The sequence below is a fragment of the Rosa chinensis genome, chromosome 6 (genome assembly GCF_002994745.2).
Source record: "Rosa chinensis cultivar Old Blush chromosome 6, RchiOBHm-V2, whole genome shotgun sequence".
Classification (NCBI taxonomy): domain Eukaryota; kingdom Viridiplantae; phylum Streptophyta; class Magnoliopsida; order Rosales; family Rosaceae; genus Rosa; species Rosa chinensis.
This window is the reverse complement of record NC_037093.1, coordinates 28,276,089-28,290,575: the sequence shown is the minus strand read 5'-3', so window position 1 is coordinate 28,290,575 and position 14,487 is coordinate 28,276,089. Positions and strand designations below refer to the sequence as shown.

The 14,487-nt window shown below is 35.8% G+C and overlaps 1 protein-coding gene across 1 annotated transcript; it reads left to right on the top strand.

The window, feature by feature from the left end:
- Positions 1-4,758: 4,758 nt before the first annotated feature.
- LOC112170402 (dynamin-related protein 3A) lies at positions 4,759-14,259 on the top strand. Its single transcript, XM_024307668.2, has 20 exons — positions 4,759-5,271; positions 5,885-6,167; positions 6,256-6,284; positions 6,381-6,482; positions 6,973-7,041; positions 7,130-7,189; positions 7,402-7,515; positions 7,894-7,942; positions 8,056-8,165; positions 9,019-9,111; positions 9,271-9,363; positions 9,456-9,593; positions 10,840-10,953; positions 11,050-11,145; positions 11,312-11,354; positions 11,754-11,902; positions 12,005-12,151; positions 12,860-12,912; positions 13,022-13,121; positions 13,517-14,259. The coding sequence occupies exons 1-20, from the start codon at positions 4,894-4,896 to the stop codon at positions 13,787-13,789; spliced, it is 2,493 nt and encodes an 830-aa protein (XP_024163436.1). The 5' UTR covers positions 4,759-4,893; the 3' UTR covers positions 13,790-14,259.
- The last annotated feature ends 228 nt before the right edge of the window (positions 14,260-14,487 follow it).

Genomic DNA, 14,487 nt, shown 5'->3' with positions numbered 1-14,487 from the left:
TATCATTTCTCGACTAGCGGGGCCTAGTCTGATTTCCGTGTAACCAGCGGGGCTGGTCTTATCCTGTTGAGTATCAGAGTTTCGATCTTTCCTCTCAGTTATTTGTGACTAGCGGGGCTAGTCGGTTTTTCTTGAGCGGAGCTTCTCGTGATTTGTTTTCTAAATCGTTGCATGCATCGAGAGTTTTTTAAGAAAATAAATGTGGGAAAATATAAAATCCATTTAGTTTAAAAATTGTTTATTTTTGTCCACTCACGCTAACGTATTTTATGTACTTTCCCCTGGGCCCTTCGGTTTCAAATGCCCAGTTTGCAGGCGAATTGGTTGAGGTCGGGCGTACACCGGTTGAGGCATAGTCAACAGCATGGCTTCCGCATCTTCCTTTGAATTAGGTTTTCCTCTTATACCTTTCTGTTAGAATTGCTCTGATTACCTATGGGATTTATGCTATTCGAGTTGAGATGTGTGTTTTGGGAATTGGAGACTGATGTTGATTTGGGGAGCAGGATGGCTCCAGGAGCATAAGGATGAATTGATTGAGAAGTGTAAATGTTTTGTACAGGTTTGGGTAGCCCATTTTAGGGGAAGTTCCACCAAATTTTGGTAGAATTTCTTCTAAGGTGGGCCCCGCAGGGTCACTTCGGATTTCAGGGTGAAATCCGGGGCGGGTCCTGTCATCACATCTCAAAAGCATCATCAAAATCGTACACACTTCAATCAAAGCTCAAGCGGACAAAACCATCTTTTCTTTCCAATTTCATTTATTTCCCTCAACATCACATCACACAACAAAAGTGAACAAAATGCCCAATTCCACCAAGATCGACACACACACACACAGATATATATATATATATATATATATATCACGTAAATATATATATATATACACACACCCACGTGGTCATTCACTCAAGGATGCCACTAATACCAACTATAGTTTTACAAACTACACCACTCAAAAAATCATTTTTATATCAAAATATTGTTTCAACTTACCCATGAACCGTTGACGATCAAGTTCATATATTTCAAAACAATTATTTATTTTGCTAAATACGATTTTACATGCTAACAATTAAATCCACTAAATTAAAACATAACTAATTTAACCACTGAAACACCGTGAGATTTACTCACCTCAAAATCTCGCTGTGTCTTCTCTTACAGACAAATGATGTGCTCATATTTTCCTATATTTCTATGCCTCTTAATCTTGATATTTTTGTTTAGTTCTCCTTATTTATGATTCATTTACATGTTTTAGTGTTTTTGTAGGTTTGTTCCATAGAAAGAAGAAAAGAAGCTAAAATAAGCTAACTAGGATTGAAAGACGCCCAGGTCCCAGAATCTGCCTGTACAGAACACCCAACTTCGCCGAATTACTGGGATTCTCGAGAGCACAATGTAGACTCTTAAGGAGCGGAGACGACTCATCCATCTTCCCCTTCCATTCTATCTATGTTTTTACTATGTTTTATTTAGTTATATTTTGCTAAACCTTTTTCTAGGGTTAAGATGATGCCCTATCATGATTGTTTATGTACTTTGATATTTTGTTGATGGATTGATAGTTTCCTTATGATGAATTATTAGTCACTATTTGAATTGATGCTTTATGTTTAAGTTCTTTGATTGATCACCTTAGGGCTTTGCATCTAGTAATTAGAAGATGAATTTGAGGCGTACCTGCAATATAATTCAAATTAGCTTATTGTGATTAAGAGTTGTGAATTACATTATTGTCATACCTGAAGTAATGGTTTGCATGATTCTCTTGTTTTCTACAACGTAATGAGCCCTATGTGTTAAATTTATGCCATACATGGATAAACTACATGTTAGTATATACGACCTCTGCCATTTCTGGAGAGAATCATACACTTAAGGAAAACTATGGTCTAAATGCCGTAACTGGACTTAGATACGGGAATTGTCATCAAAAGAAATAAAAGAATTTGTTAATTACATCGAAACATAAATAGGATTGTTAGTGGTTGATTCCGAAACCCTAAGTTTTATCATTATTTGTTTGTTTCTTTAATTCTCAAATTATTTGTTTATTGGAAAACCCAAAAATCAATATCTTCCTTTGCTTGATTGTTTATGTGATTTTGTGTTTGGATTAATTAGGTTAGGATTTAAATTGATTATCAATCCTCAGTTGGAACGACCTCGTACTTGCACACTATACTAACGACGATTAGTGCGCTTGCAAGTTTTAATTAAAATTTCACAACAACAAAATACGTACAAAACACACTCCGTCGAGCACCTAAGTAAAATAAAGTCTCAACTTAGTACACGATTAAAAACCAAAGTGGTTATGGTTCGAACTGAGCACTTGAACAAAAAACTGAAGATTTCATCAATCAAGACAAACTTCATCCGGAGACCTCCTAAGGTCTCGGAACACTTCTAGTATCAATTTATTAAAATTATACGACGATCTAACGGTTAGATCCTCACGGATCTCAAACTGAGAAAATCAAAACTACGTTAAACGTAGCATGCTTCAAATGGTCACAACGTGACCCCATAATATATCAACATGCTCGTATCGACGAGTAGGATACAACAACGAAAACAGAAACCCAAAAACTGGCCAAACGGGCCGCCATGTGCCGTCAGTAGTGGCTGCGCGTGGGCTTCACGCACTGTTGGAAACCCCCAAATTGGGCAATGAAACCTATGCCAGAATGTTTATAACAACAAGTTTAACAACATCTTCAACTAGCATAAAGTCAGAATCTAAGCCATTTGGCCGGAATTTACCTAAAAAGGAAAAGGGCCGATCCAAACCTTAGAATTTCAAATCTTCGATTCGACCTCCACACTTCAAATTGCTTCAAGACGCTTGGAGGGATTGATGTACGCCTCATAAGCTTCAAAATCCCTCAAGAATTGCAGCCGGAGGTGGCCGGAAAAGTGAGAAATCACGACCACTTCGCAACAGCTCCTCCACTGCCTTGCTAAACCTTTTACGGCTCAAATCGAGCCACCAAACCACCACAGAGTTGAAGAGGGGGGAAGAGAGCTTTCCAATGACACTGGTGCCGCCCAAATTCGCTGTTGGAAGGTGTAGTTATGGCCAGAAAACTGAAATCGGTCAGTTTTGGCGGCTGGGAAGGAAATCTTGTTCGGGTTTCCTGATTTGGAAAAATTAGGGTTTTCTGATTTTTTTTTCTATTTTTTTCTATTTATACAAAATTTTCAAAACTGGAAACTTCTTCCGTCAACGATAACTTTTTTATTTCGCATTCTTCACGTCCTCGAACTCGTATCGACGCGTTCTACAACTTTCGTAAAGGAAGTTTTAGGAGAAACTCAATGAATAAAAAATCAATCCTTTAACCCCTCGAAAATAAAACGTTTCGAGCAATTATTCTTTCGAAACACTTCCTCTCCACTATCGAAACACGAAATAGTACTAACACTATATTAATTCCCAGAAATTCTAAGAAATTTATAACAAATTTTTTGGGTATTACATTAGCTCTTATGTTTCTATTCTTAGCTGTTAGTTATAGTTTCAATCATCACAATCTTCTTGAATATTTGTTTGTTACTGTGCTCAATTGGTCATTTAATTTAGAATCAATTTGAATTTCAATCTTTGTTGGAACAACCTCGTGCTTGCACTAACTATACTACAATCAATTTGTGCGCTTGCGAGTAATCATTTTAAATCACAACTCTAGGTCTCCTAATCTGTATTTGATTAGGATACCTTGTATTCTAAGATATTGTACATGTAATCCTCTATATAAAGAGGACTTATTATCAATGAAAACATCTCAGTATTCTCTCAAATTTCCTTTTCCTTAAACAAAATGATAGTTTTTTTTTTAAATTTTTTTTTTTTTACAATTCCTCATAAAACTAGAAAAATTTTGAAAAAGAAATCTAATAACTTTCTTCAAAAAACTCATTTTTTTTTCAAATATGTATATGTAATATGATGAAAATAACCCTCTCTGTACAAACTTTTTAATGACACAATAAATGTCGTTAGGCGGGAATGAGTTATGTGAAAAACAGATATTAAAGTGAATGAGTTAAATGATATTTTTGAAAATTCAGTGAGTTAAGTGTCGAACGATTATATCTCAGTGACTATTGTTGATTTTCTCTGATTCTCTCTTTAGATGCACTTCTTCTTTGATATACATTTGTTCTGTTCAGGATTATAGTTGACTAAATATAATCTTAAATAGGGTCAAGTGCTTCTAAAACTCAATGAAGATAAATCTTGTTTTATTTTGCTAATTTTTTTATTCTAAATAATTTTTAAAGCTTCTTTTAGTCTACTAAAATCAATCCAAAAATAGTGTTTACAAGGCGAGATGCTTTTTGTTAGCATAGATTAATCTGCACTATCATTGTCTGAATAGAGTAGTCAATTCTTTTACAATATTTTTATCTATGAATCAGAGTCATACAATTGATATGAACTCTTTACTCTAAAAAAAAAATTCAAAAAGAAATGGAGCAAAATGTGGAAGTTTTTTATGCCAATTTTAAAGCCAATCTCAACTAGAAGTATGGGGAGTGTGGTTAACCAATGAAAGGGAGGACTGAACTCTCTAAAAAAGTAAAGATAAAATAAAAAATAAATAAATAGTAGAAATTCAAGAAAAATCCTGTTTTGATAAAAAATAAAGGAAAAAGAAAATGAAAATCCTCCTCTCAGACCAAAAGAAAAAAAAAAAAAAAAAAAAACCTCCTCTTCTCGTTACCTCAAAAAGCAACTCTCTAAAATTCTAATACAGCTAAAACACGAAGAGTCTCCAGTCTCAAGAAAATCAAATAAAAATCTTCCCTTTCTCTCTCCAAGAAATTTCCAAAACCCTAGGGCTTCACCGTCCGGTTGCCTGTAAGATCCACCCAGCCATGGCTGACGAGCCCTCAGTGGCACCAACGCAACCGCCTTCTCCTTCATCCTCCAATTCGCCCCTCGGAAACTCTGTGATCCCCATAGTGAACAAGCTCCAGGACATCTTCGCGCAGCTCGGTTCCCAATCCACCATCGAGCTCCCTCAGGTCGCCGTCGTCGGCAGCCAGAGTAGCGGCAAGTCCAGTGTGCTCGAGGCCCTTGTAGGCCGCGACTTCTTGCCCCGTGGCTCTGAAATCTGCACGCGCCGCCCTCTCGTGCTCCAGCTCTTACAGACTAAGCGCAACGCCGATGGCACCGATGAGGAGTACGGCGAGTTCCTTCACGTGCCTGGAAAGCGCTTCTACGATTTCTCAGATATTAGAAGGGAAATTCAGGTACTGTTTCCAATCCCGGAGTATCTTTCTGATTACTCACTCAGTGCAGAGTTTGATGCAATGTGATTTGAATTTGAATAATTTGGTTTCTGAGGAAGTATAGAGAAGGATGCATATTTTAATACTTAACACAAATTGAATATATGGAGGATTTGAACAGTATGAGCTTGATTTCTCTGAGCATATTATTCACTTGTGTTAGAACTGCCGCCACCACAGCCTAAGGTTTTGGATGGTTAAATGTAGTATCTGAATTCTGTTTGCGTATTCAATTCTGTTTTGGGATGTTTACTTCCTTTTGTCACTTCTGCTGCTTTCGTTGTGACTTCTGCTACTTTATACTTGGACATTTAGGGGAAAGATTTGCTAACAGAATTCCTCGTAAAATTTTGTAAAAATTGAACTCACTTTTCTCTAGACAACCAAATCCAGTGAAACTGGATTGGCATTTCTTGCTGTTTTTTTATTTATTTTTTTTAATCACATTTTCTCGTAGATAACAGACAAGTGTAAAGAAGTATAAATATCCAATAATAACTAAGCTACAAGTTATATATGTGTCAATGTACATGAGTCCATTATTCCCTTCTTAATGAATTCCTTATTGATGCAGGCTGAGACTGAGAGGGAAGCAGGTGGAAACAAAGGTGTCACAGACAAGCAGATTCGTTTGAAGATATTTTCTCCAAATGTTCTTGATATCACACTGGTAGATCTACCTGGAATTACAAAGGTTCCCGTTGGTGACCAGCCCTCTGATATTGAAGCACGGATTAGGACAATGATCATGTCTTACATCAAAATTCCAAGTTGTTTAATTCTAGCTGTCACAGCAGCAAATTCGGATTTAGCAAATTCAGATGCTCTTCAGATTGCAGGGAATGCTGATCCTGATGGTAAAATCTGCAACTTTGATACTGTTATTCCAGGTTGAATTGGTAATTTATATTTATGTGACTCACATTAGTGAATTTCTTATGACAGGTCTCCGAACAATAGGAGTAGTCACAAAGGTGCAAATTTTTCTAATATTGTATTTCTTTGATGGTTTTAATTTGCAAAATATTTTTTTTTCCTAATAAATTATTTGTTTATTTCAATGATCTCAGCTGGATATTATGGATAGAGGTACTGATGCTCGTAATCTTTTGCTCGGAAAAGTTATCCCTCTACGACTAGGCTACATAGGTGTTGTGAATCGTAGTCAAGAGGTAACCCATCTTAAACTCTATAAAAGGTGCTTCTTCCTCTGCTGTATGTCTGATGATGGTGATAAACTAAGTGATTCTTTACTAGAAACGAACATGCTTTTGGTTAGAAGTTGATCCTTATCTTGTGCTCTCCTCCTTTTTGTAACTTCTATAATCATGTCTGGTACTTATTTCTGTTTGGTCTTACCTTTTCTTACAAATATTATGTCAAGCAGCTGCTAATGGAAAACTGCTTTTCTTCCCTTTTCATTTTTTTTTTTTTGCCAAATAATATGCAGTCTATTTTTTAAGGCTGCTAATGGAAAACTATATATGCCTTTCTTTTTAACATTGTTTTACTTCTTTCACGTTATGGGTTCATGTTAGAGTAATTAGTTTGGCGAACACTTTTGTACGTGATTTGCTGTATTTCCTTATAGTAGTGGTTCTCATATTAGGATATATGTTTTCTACATTCTGATAAGGCCACTCAATTTTATCCTTGAAACAGGATATTATATTGAACCGGAGTATCAAAGATGCACTCGTAGCTGAGGAAAAGTTTTTCCGCAGCCGCCCGGTATGAGCATTTCCCGTGAATTAGTATACATATCTTAGCTTGGATTAAACAAATAATTTATCATAAATTTGTCTATGCTGTCATATAGGTATATAATGGTCTAGCTGATCGCTGCGGCATCCCTCAGTTGGCAAAGAAGTTGAATCAGGTACAATATCTGTGAACTGCATCCTAATGCAGTAAATGCTTATAAATATTTCTCTTGTAGTTGAACTGTTTTAGTACTGCTGTTACTATACATGTACTACACACACGTTTCGGGTGTGCTTAGATTGTTGGGATGACCTGGTATTCCCTTGCTATGATGATGTTTCTACTGCTCCACATAGCTGTGAAGTTGATCCTTCTAATTATTTGCAGATTCTAGTGCAACATATCAAGGCAGTACTCCCGGGGCTAAAATCACGCATAAGCTCCGCACTAGTTTCTGTTGCCAAGGAACATGCCAGTTATGGGGAAATCACAGAATCAAAGGTGTGCTTATTTAGTGTGAAAATTATCCCCGATTTATATGGTCAATGTTATTGGACAAACAATTTGCGTTTAGTATCTAGAGTTTGTCCCGTGGACAATCGATGATCACATGACTAAAATGAAGTCCATTGAAAAACACTAAATACAATACATGCATTTGTAGCTTGCTATATTTTGACGAGTTAGTATTTAGTTGTAAACAGGGATGTGCTCCTATAACTGTTGTGAGTAGCTTTTTCCTATTATGCCTCAACAAGAGTTAGAAGTTTCTTACACTCGCAAACAATAATCAATTACTAAAGATCTGATTGTCTTTTTTGTTATATGATGATTTCTTTATATTTGACTAGTGTATTTCTAAATTTTTGTCACCAATAGGCTGGTCAGGGAGCTCTTCTCCTTAACATTCTTTCAAAGTACTCAGAAGGTAAATTGGGCTTACCAGTTTTCTTTTCCTATTATATATTTTACCTGTATTCTGTGGCTTTGTGTATTTGCATAAGCTAAGTAATGTTATCATGGGTTTCTTCTTGAAAACAGCATTTTCTACAATGGTCGAGGGTAAAAATGAAGAAATGTCAACAACTGAGCTGTCTGGCGGAGCACGAATTCACTATATCTTCCAGAATATCTTTGTGAAAAGTTTAGAGGTTTGAACACTGATAACAACAGCTGTCTTCCTGGGAGTGATCTTACCTAATGTTATTTGTGTGACATTTTTTTGTTTCCTTTGTGATCCATAATGCAACAGTTTAGGGTGTACTTTTTTATACTACAATATAATTAGCAGTTGCTTGAAGAAGTCTTTAAGAATTGTTTGTTATGTCTTCATTTTCGCCGTTAGATTACAGTACACTATTATCTATTATCAATTATTTACCAAGAGATCTGTACTTTACCCTCTGCCATGATAGGCTACTAACCAATTCGACTTCTGGGAGAACTGCAGATTGCAGTGCTGCAATTTTTCTGTTCTTTACTCCATCAATAAAATGGATTTCTTTTTTGTGTGAAAACAAATGCATATTTTCCCCACACTGGTGTGTCTGTCTGCATGGATATATTCAATTTCATGCAGATGTCTTCATTTATTTATTTTTAATTTTTTTTTTGCTACTCTTTCCAGCAGTTTCATTGCACCTATATGCATGAAAAAATTAAAGGTTTAATCAATGGTTTACATGGTTCTGTATAAGTTCTTATTGATGAAAATAGCAACCTTTTTTTACTTGGGTACATATAGTTGAAGTTGCCTGTTCTTTAAATTTAGAGTGCAAGACGTTGATCTTGCTTGTAAGTCTGTCTTGTGTTTAAACCTAACTCAAAAAAGTAGCTAGAGAACTCATGTGGAGAAATAGTGAATGATTAGATGTAAAACTTAAATTACTGTTCTCCCCTAGATCCCCTACAGACTTTAATTATGTTATTTCTTTGTGAGATTCATTTGTAGGCTTTTATAGTCCCTGCGCATCGTTATATGACGTGTTGGTTTGGTCTGTACAGGAGGTGGATCCCTGTGAGGACCTAACAGATGATGACATTAGAACTGCCATTCAAAATGCGACGGGTCCTAAATCTGCGTTATTTGTACCAGAGGTAGATCTTAGTTGTACTCTTTTGTTTTATTCTTTCACTTTTAACAGACGGACTAAACTTTTTCACATAATCATGTGATTTCTTTTTTCCATTCAAGACGTTAGTCATGTTTTCTCTCTCTTGATAATATACCTGGCATTTGATCTTTCATGTACATAGGTGCCTTTTGAAAATCTGGTCAGGAGGCAAATAGCTCGTTTGTTAGATCCCAGCCTTCAATGTGCCAGGTTCATATATGATGAGCTGATGAAGGTAAGAAACATGTTGCTTTTATTATCTGTTTTGTCACTCTGCACATATTTTCAATTTAATATGACATCTGAATGAAATTTTTCTTTGTTCAGATTAGCCATCGCTGCCTCGTAAATGAATTGCAGCGATTCCCTGTTTTGAGAAAGCGGATGGATGAAGTTATAGGGAACTTCTTACGAGAAGGCCTTGAACCCTCTGAGACAATGATTGGACATATTATTGAGATGGAGGTATGAGGACGAAGATACTCTTGCACTATTTTTGCGTTATGCAATAAACATTAATAAAAAACAAATCTGCATTCCTTTCTACCAACCATGGAATCAGGATTCAGGAGCAATTTTCCAACTGCTCTTTCTCTCACATCTTTTTTCATTAAATGTGATTCACCATCATTATTAGAGTTGATGAAGTTACTCTTTATGAACCCCACTGAGTCTCTCTCTCTCTCTCTCTCTGTATGTTTTTCTGGGTTGTTTTTTTTTTTATCTTTATTTATTATCATCTATTGGTCTGTGCTATTTTGCATCTTTGTTTTTATTTTTTATTTTTTTTAGGTAAATCCAATGCATGCCCAGTAGGGGCAGTGGCCCCATCAAGTACTTGCATCTTTTTACATACCAAGTGGATCCCAACATAATTTTTTACCAAGGATTCTCCACTTAGCTCACTATTACAAAAGGTATCGATAAAAAATTAGTTAGAGACGAGATAATTTCAGCCCACTACCATGAAAGAATTGAATTAGAAAAATAATTGTAAACAAAAAATCACTTCTTTGCATAGTAATCAGAGTTTGAAATTCGTATTAAATATTTTTTGCTCCCTCCCACAAGATAACCCCAATTCCCATGCCATACTATTCTGGCGTTAGTTGGGAGTGGTGTTGGGCCAGCTTTGTCCCTATGTTTTTGTGTTGCGTCTGGCTTGCCTGCTTTATTAATGTCACTGAGCTCACTATTACAAAAGGTATCGATAAAAGACAAAAGATAATTTCAGCTCACTATCATGAAAGAATTGAATCAGAAAAATAATTGAACAAAAAATTAGAATTAGACTTCTTTGCATAGTAATCAGAGTTTGAAACTCGTATTAAATATTTATTGCTCCCCCCACAAGATAATCGTAATTCCCATGCCATACTGTTCTGGCGTTAGTTAGGAGTGGTTTTAGGCCAGCTTAGTCCCTATGTTATTGTGTTGTGTCTAGATTGCTTGCTTTATCAATGCCACTTGATGCTCCTCAAAAAAGAAAAAAGTGGAGAGATTAGCATGTACAGAGGATAGGTGTTTATGACTTGATTTTTGTAATAATTTTTTGTCTGGGTGCAAGTGGAAATTTAACCAAGCTCCTTGTTGCATGCTATTTCAGTAGTCTGTTTGCATACATATATTTTATGACTCATCAACTCCCTGCTTGTACTATAGTAAAACATCTGTTTTCGTCTCATATATTTGAATCTTATTCATTCTGCAGATGGACTACATAAACACTTCACATGCTAATTTTATTGGTGGAAGTAAGGCCGTTGAGAGTGCATTGCAACAGGTGAAGTCCTCTCGGATTCCTCTGCCTCTTGGCAGGCAAAAGGTATATAGGCATGCCACTGAATTATTGTGCAATCATATAGTCGTTTTAACATGATTTCATTTTATTCTTTTTATATCTTTTTCCTTTTTCAACTAGGATGGTGTAGACTCTGACAAGGCACCATCATCTGAAAGAAGTTTGAAGTCCAGAGCAATTCTTGGCAGACAAGTGAATGGGATTTTGCCTGACCAGGTATGCAAAAGTTGTCTCTTTGCAAGAGCAACTCCTGCACTTGTAATTTAATCTTGCAGTTACCACTAAAGGTTAAAGAACAAAAAGTAGAATGTTGCTACTGATATTAACCTAGTCCTTTTCATGCTAATGATTCTTTTATTTTATTTTATTAAATGACTGACAGGGTGTTCGTCCTGTAGTAGATAGTGAAAAAGTTCCACCTGCTGGTAATTTATTTTTCCAACTGAACATCATATTCTTTTGCAATCTTTACTAACATTTTCATACTACAGAATTCTGAGTCAACTATATCTATATGATAAGCACACACACATATCTGTGTCAGTGGCTGGAAATTCACCTGCTCAGTAACTTAGCAAGGAAATTACGCTCAACCCACCTTTGGATATAGATTCAATGGTGGAAAAGAAAACAACTCGAGCTTAAAAATAATTCTTTCCACTGTTGGATCTAGATCCAAAGGTTATTGAGCATAATATCCCTACTCATCCTGTATGTGTGCATGGTGCATGCATGTGTATTAGTGCATGATTGCATGTAGGAACTGACAAACTCATCTGAACCTTATATGTATTTTATTTTGTCACGTCTTGCAATGTGATTAGGAGGCCCAAGTGTATCAACTTGGGGAATTTCATCTATTTTTGGAGGGAGTGATAACCGTACGCCTGCTAAAGAGACCTTAATAAACAAGCCGTATAATGAACCTATCCACCACATGGAACAAGCCATCTCTATGATCCATTTAAGAGAGGTATTTTCTTGTTCAATATTTACTTGGGTTGTGTGCTTTTTTATCCAATATTATTGAAAGTATCTTATATTATTTCGTTAACATATGTATGTTTCTGTTTAGCCCCCAACTGTCCTGAAGCCCACAGAAAACCACTCAGAGCAGGAGACAATTGAAATTGCTGTCACAAAACTTCTGTTAAGATCATACTATGACATTGTTAGGAAGAATATAGAGGACTCTGTACCAAAAGCAATAATGCACTTCTTGGTAATATTGACTTCCCTGGACGCACCTGTTTATTTTCTGTTTATTTCACCCTCTTGTTTCTTTTTCTTTTCATATCCTATATTTCTAATTTGAATGATTTGATGTATATTCAATATGTATATTAAAAAAAAAAAAACTATTGTATTGCCTTTGAGGTAAGAGTGGTGTAATTAATTTATATTTAAGGAGCAGTTCAAATCTTGCTTAAGTTATGAAACTCATTCCTTCCCTTGCTATCTCTTAATTCTGAGGGCTTCCTCTTTATTCCTTTATACATTACAAATAATGTACTTCATCAATGTTGTACCCAGGATCTGTTTTGAGCCCTGAGAATAATTTTTTATTTTTTTTGAGCATCATTACCTTCCAAGTCTACCTTGCATGTTCTTCTATTTGTTTGTATATGAAAGTAATGGATACAGTACTTATTTGTTGTTGTTCTTTTGTATGTTTTTCTTATTAGTCTTTCTTTTACCTTGCAAGTTCTTCTATTTGTTTGTAAATGAAAGTAATGGATATAGTACTTGTTTGTTGTTGTTTTTTTGTATGTTTATTTTTTTAAGTCTTTCTTTTATGTAATGTTTTGTGTATATAGTACTGATTTACTGTTGTGCAATAAAAAAGTCTTGCTGTTATAATTGAACTAAGAATTTCTGTATGTTCTCTTTTACGTATTATAACTATTGTCTGTGATCGACATGCATTCAGGTCAATCATACTAAGCGTGAGCTGCACAATGTCTTCATTAAGAAGCTTTACAGGTGACAAAATAGCTGGATTGGCATTTGCAAATTTTGCATCCAGGATCTTTTGTTTATTGGTTTTCCTGTCATGATTGCTGATGTGCTTGCTATTTATGCTTGCAAACAGAGAAAACTTGTTTGAAGAGATGCTGCAGGAACCTGATGAAGTATCAATGAAGAGAAAGCGCACCCGGGAGACCCTTCGAGTTCTGCAACAGGCTTTCCGGGTAGGGTATTCATAAAATTTTTGAGGCTTTGGATTTTTAAAGATAAATGATGAAGTTCGTGTTATTACACAACTTTACCTAGATTTAGTGATATTAGTGGCTCCGCATGTATTTTTGTGCACACAATTGATGTCATAAACATAGGCCTGTTTCATATATGTTCAAGTTTCATGCCTTTGACAAATGGAGCTGAAACTTGTTCAGCTGGCAAGATATTTACATTTGAATTCTGAACTCTCATCAAACTTATTGGTTTGGTTACACCAAATGTGTAAATTGACACTAGGTTAATTGGGACTTGAATATAAGAATGGATGGTAACTGAATTTCCATTGGCTTTCAATTTGCACTATTTGCAATTACAGTACTTATTTTTCTTTTTTATTTGGTGCTAGACATTGGATGAGCTGCCTTTGGAAGCAGAAACAGTTGAGAAAGGTTTTACCATGGGTGCTGATACAACAGGGTTGCCAAAGATCCATGGATTGCATACATCATCGATGTACTCCACAGGCAGTCCGAATGACTCTTACTCTTCACCTAAGAACCCAAAGCCCAGAAAGTCATCTCACTCTGGAGAGCTCAACTCACCGTTTTATGCAAATGCAGATTCTAATGGAAGTGGGCGCATGTACATGCCTGGTCTATATCCAACTGTTGATCTATAAGCCGATAAAGTTGTGCTCCAAGTCTTTCAAAAAGTGTCGAAGCATTATATTCATTTTGATTGCTCTGTCCAACTGAGGGGATAGGAATTCACCTTCTGCAGCCCAGCTTTTTGCAAGTGATTTGTGCAAATAGGGTATCTGGCATTGCTTTTTCCCCTGCATATTTTTTTCATTGTCCTTATAAATAGCATAGGTTGATAAGTATTTCTTTTACGGGGCTCCGAGAACAATATCAAGGAGGAGATGGACCATCCTTCTCTTTACCCTCTTAATTTTTTGTCAGAATCAGGTGATTCTCAGATATGCATATATGTCTACTTTTAATTTGAGATTGTCCACAACCTGGGGTAATGAAAATGTGCAGGTTGCAACCATGTATCAAATGTAACCAGTATCGAGTGTACCGTAAATGTTAATTTGATGGATATGCATCTTTTTTCAAGTGATCAATGCATAATGAATATGGTTATCCTGGAATGATGCCCTCCACAAGTTGAAGGCATATACTGCCGGATGAACAAGCATTCTCTACGTATACGAAAAATTGAAATTTCATCTCAAAAGTTGTCATAGTGATTAACTTCAAAGCATATACTCTTAACAATAGACAAAAATGCAGATAAACCCTGAATACTATGCAGGTTGCTGAATTGGGGAAAAGGTAAACTGTCATGGGAATGCTAATTTTTACGAAGACT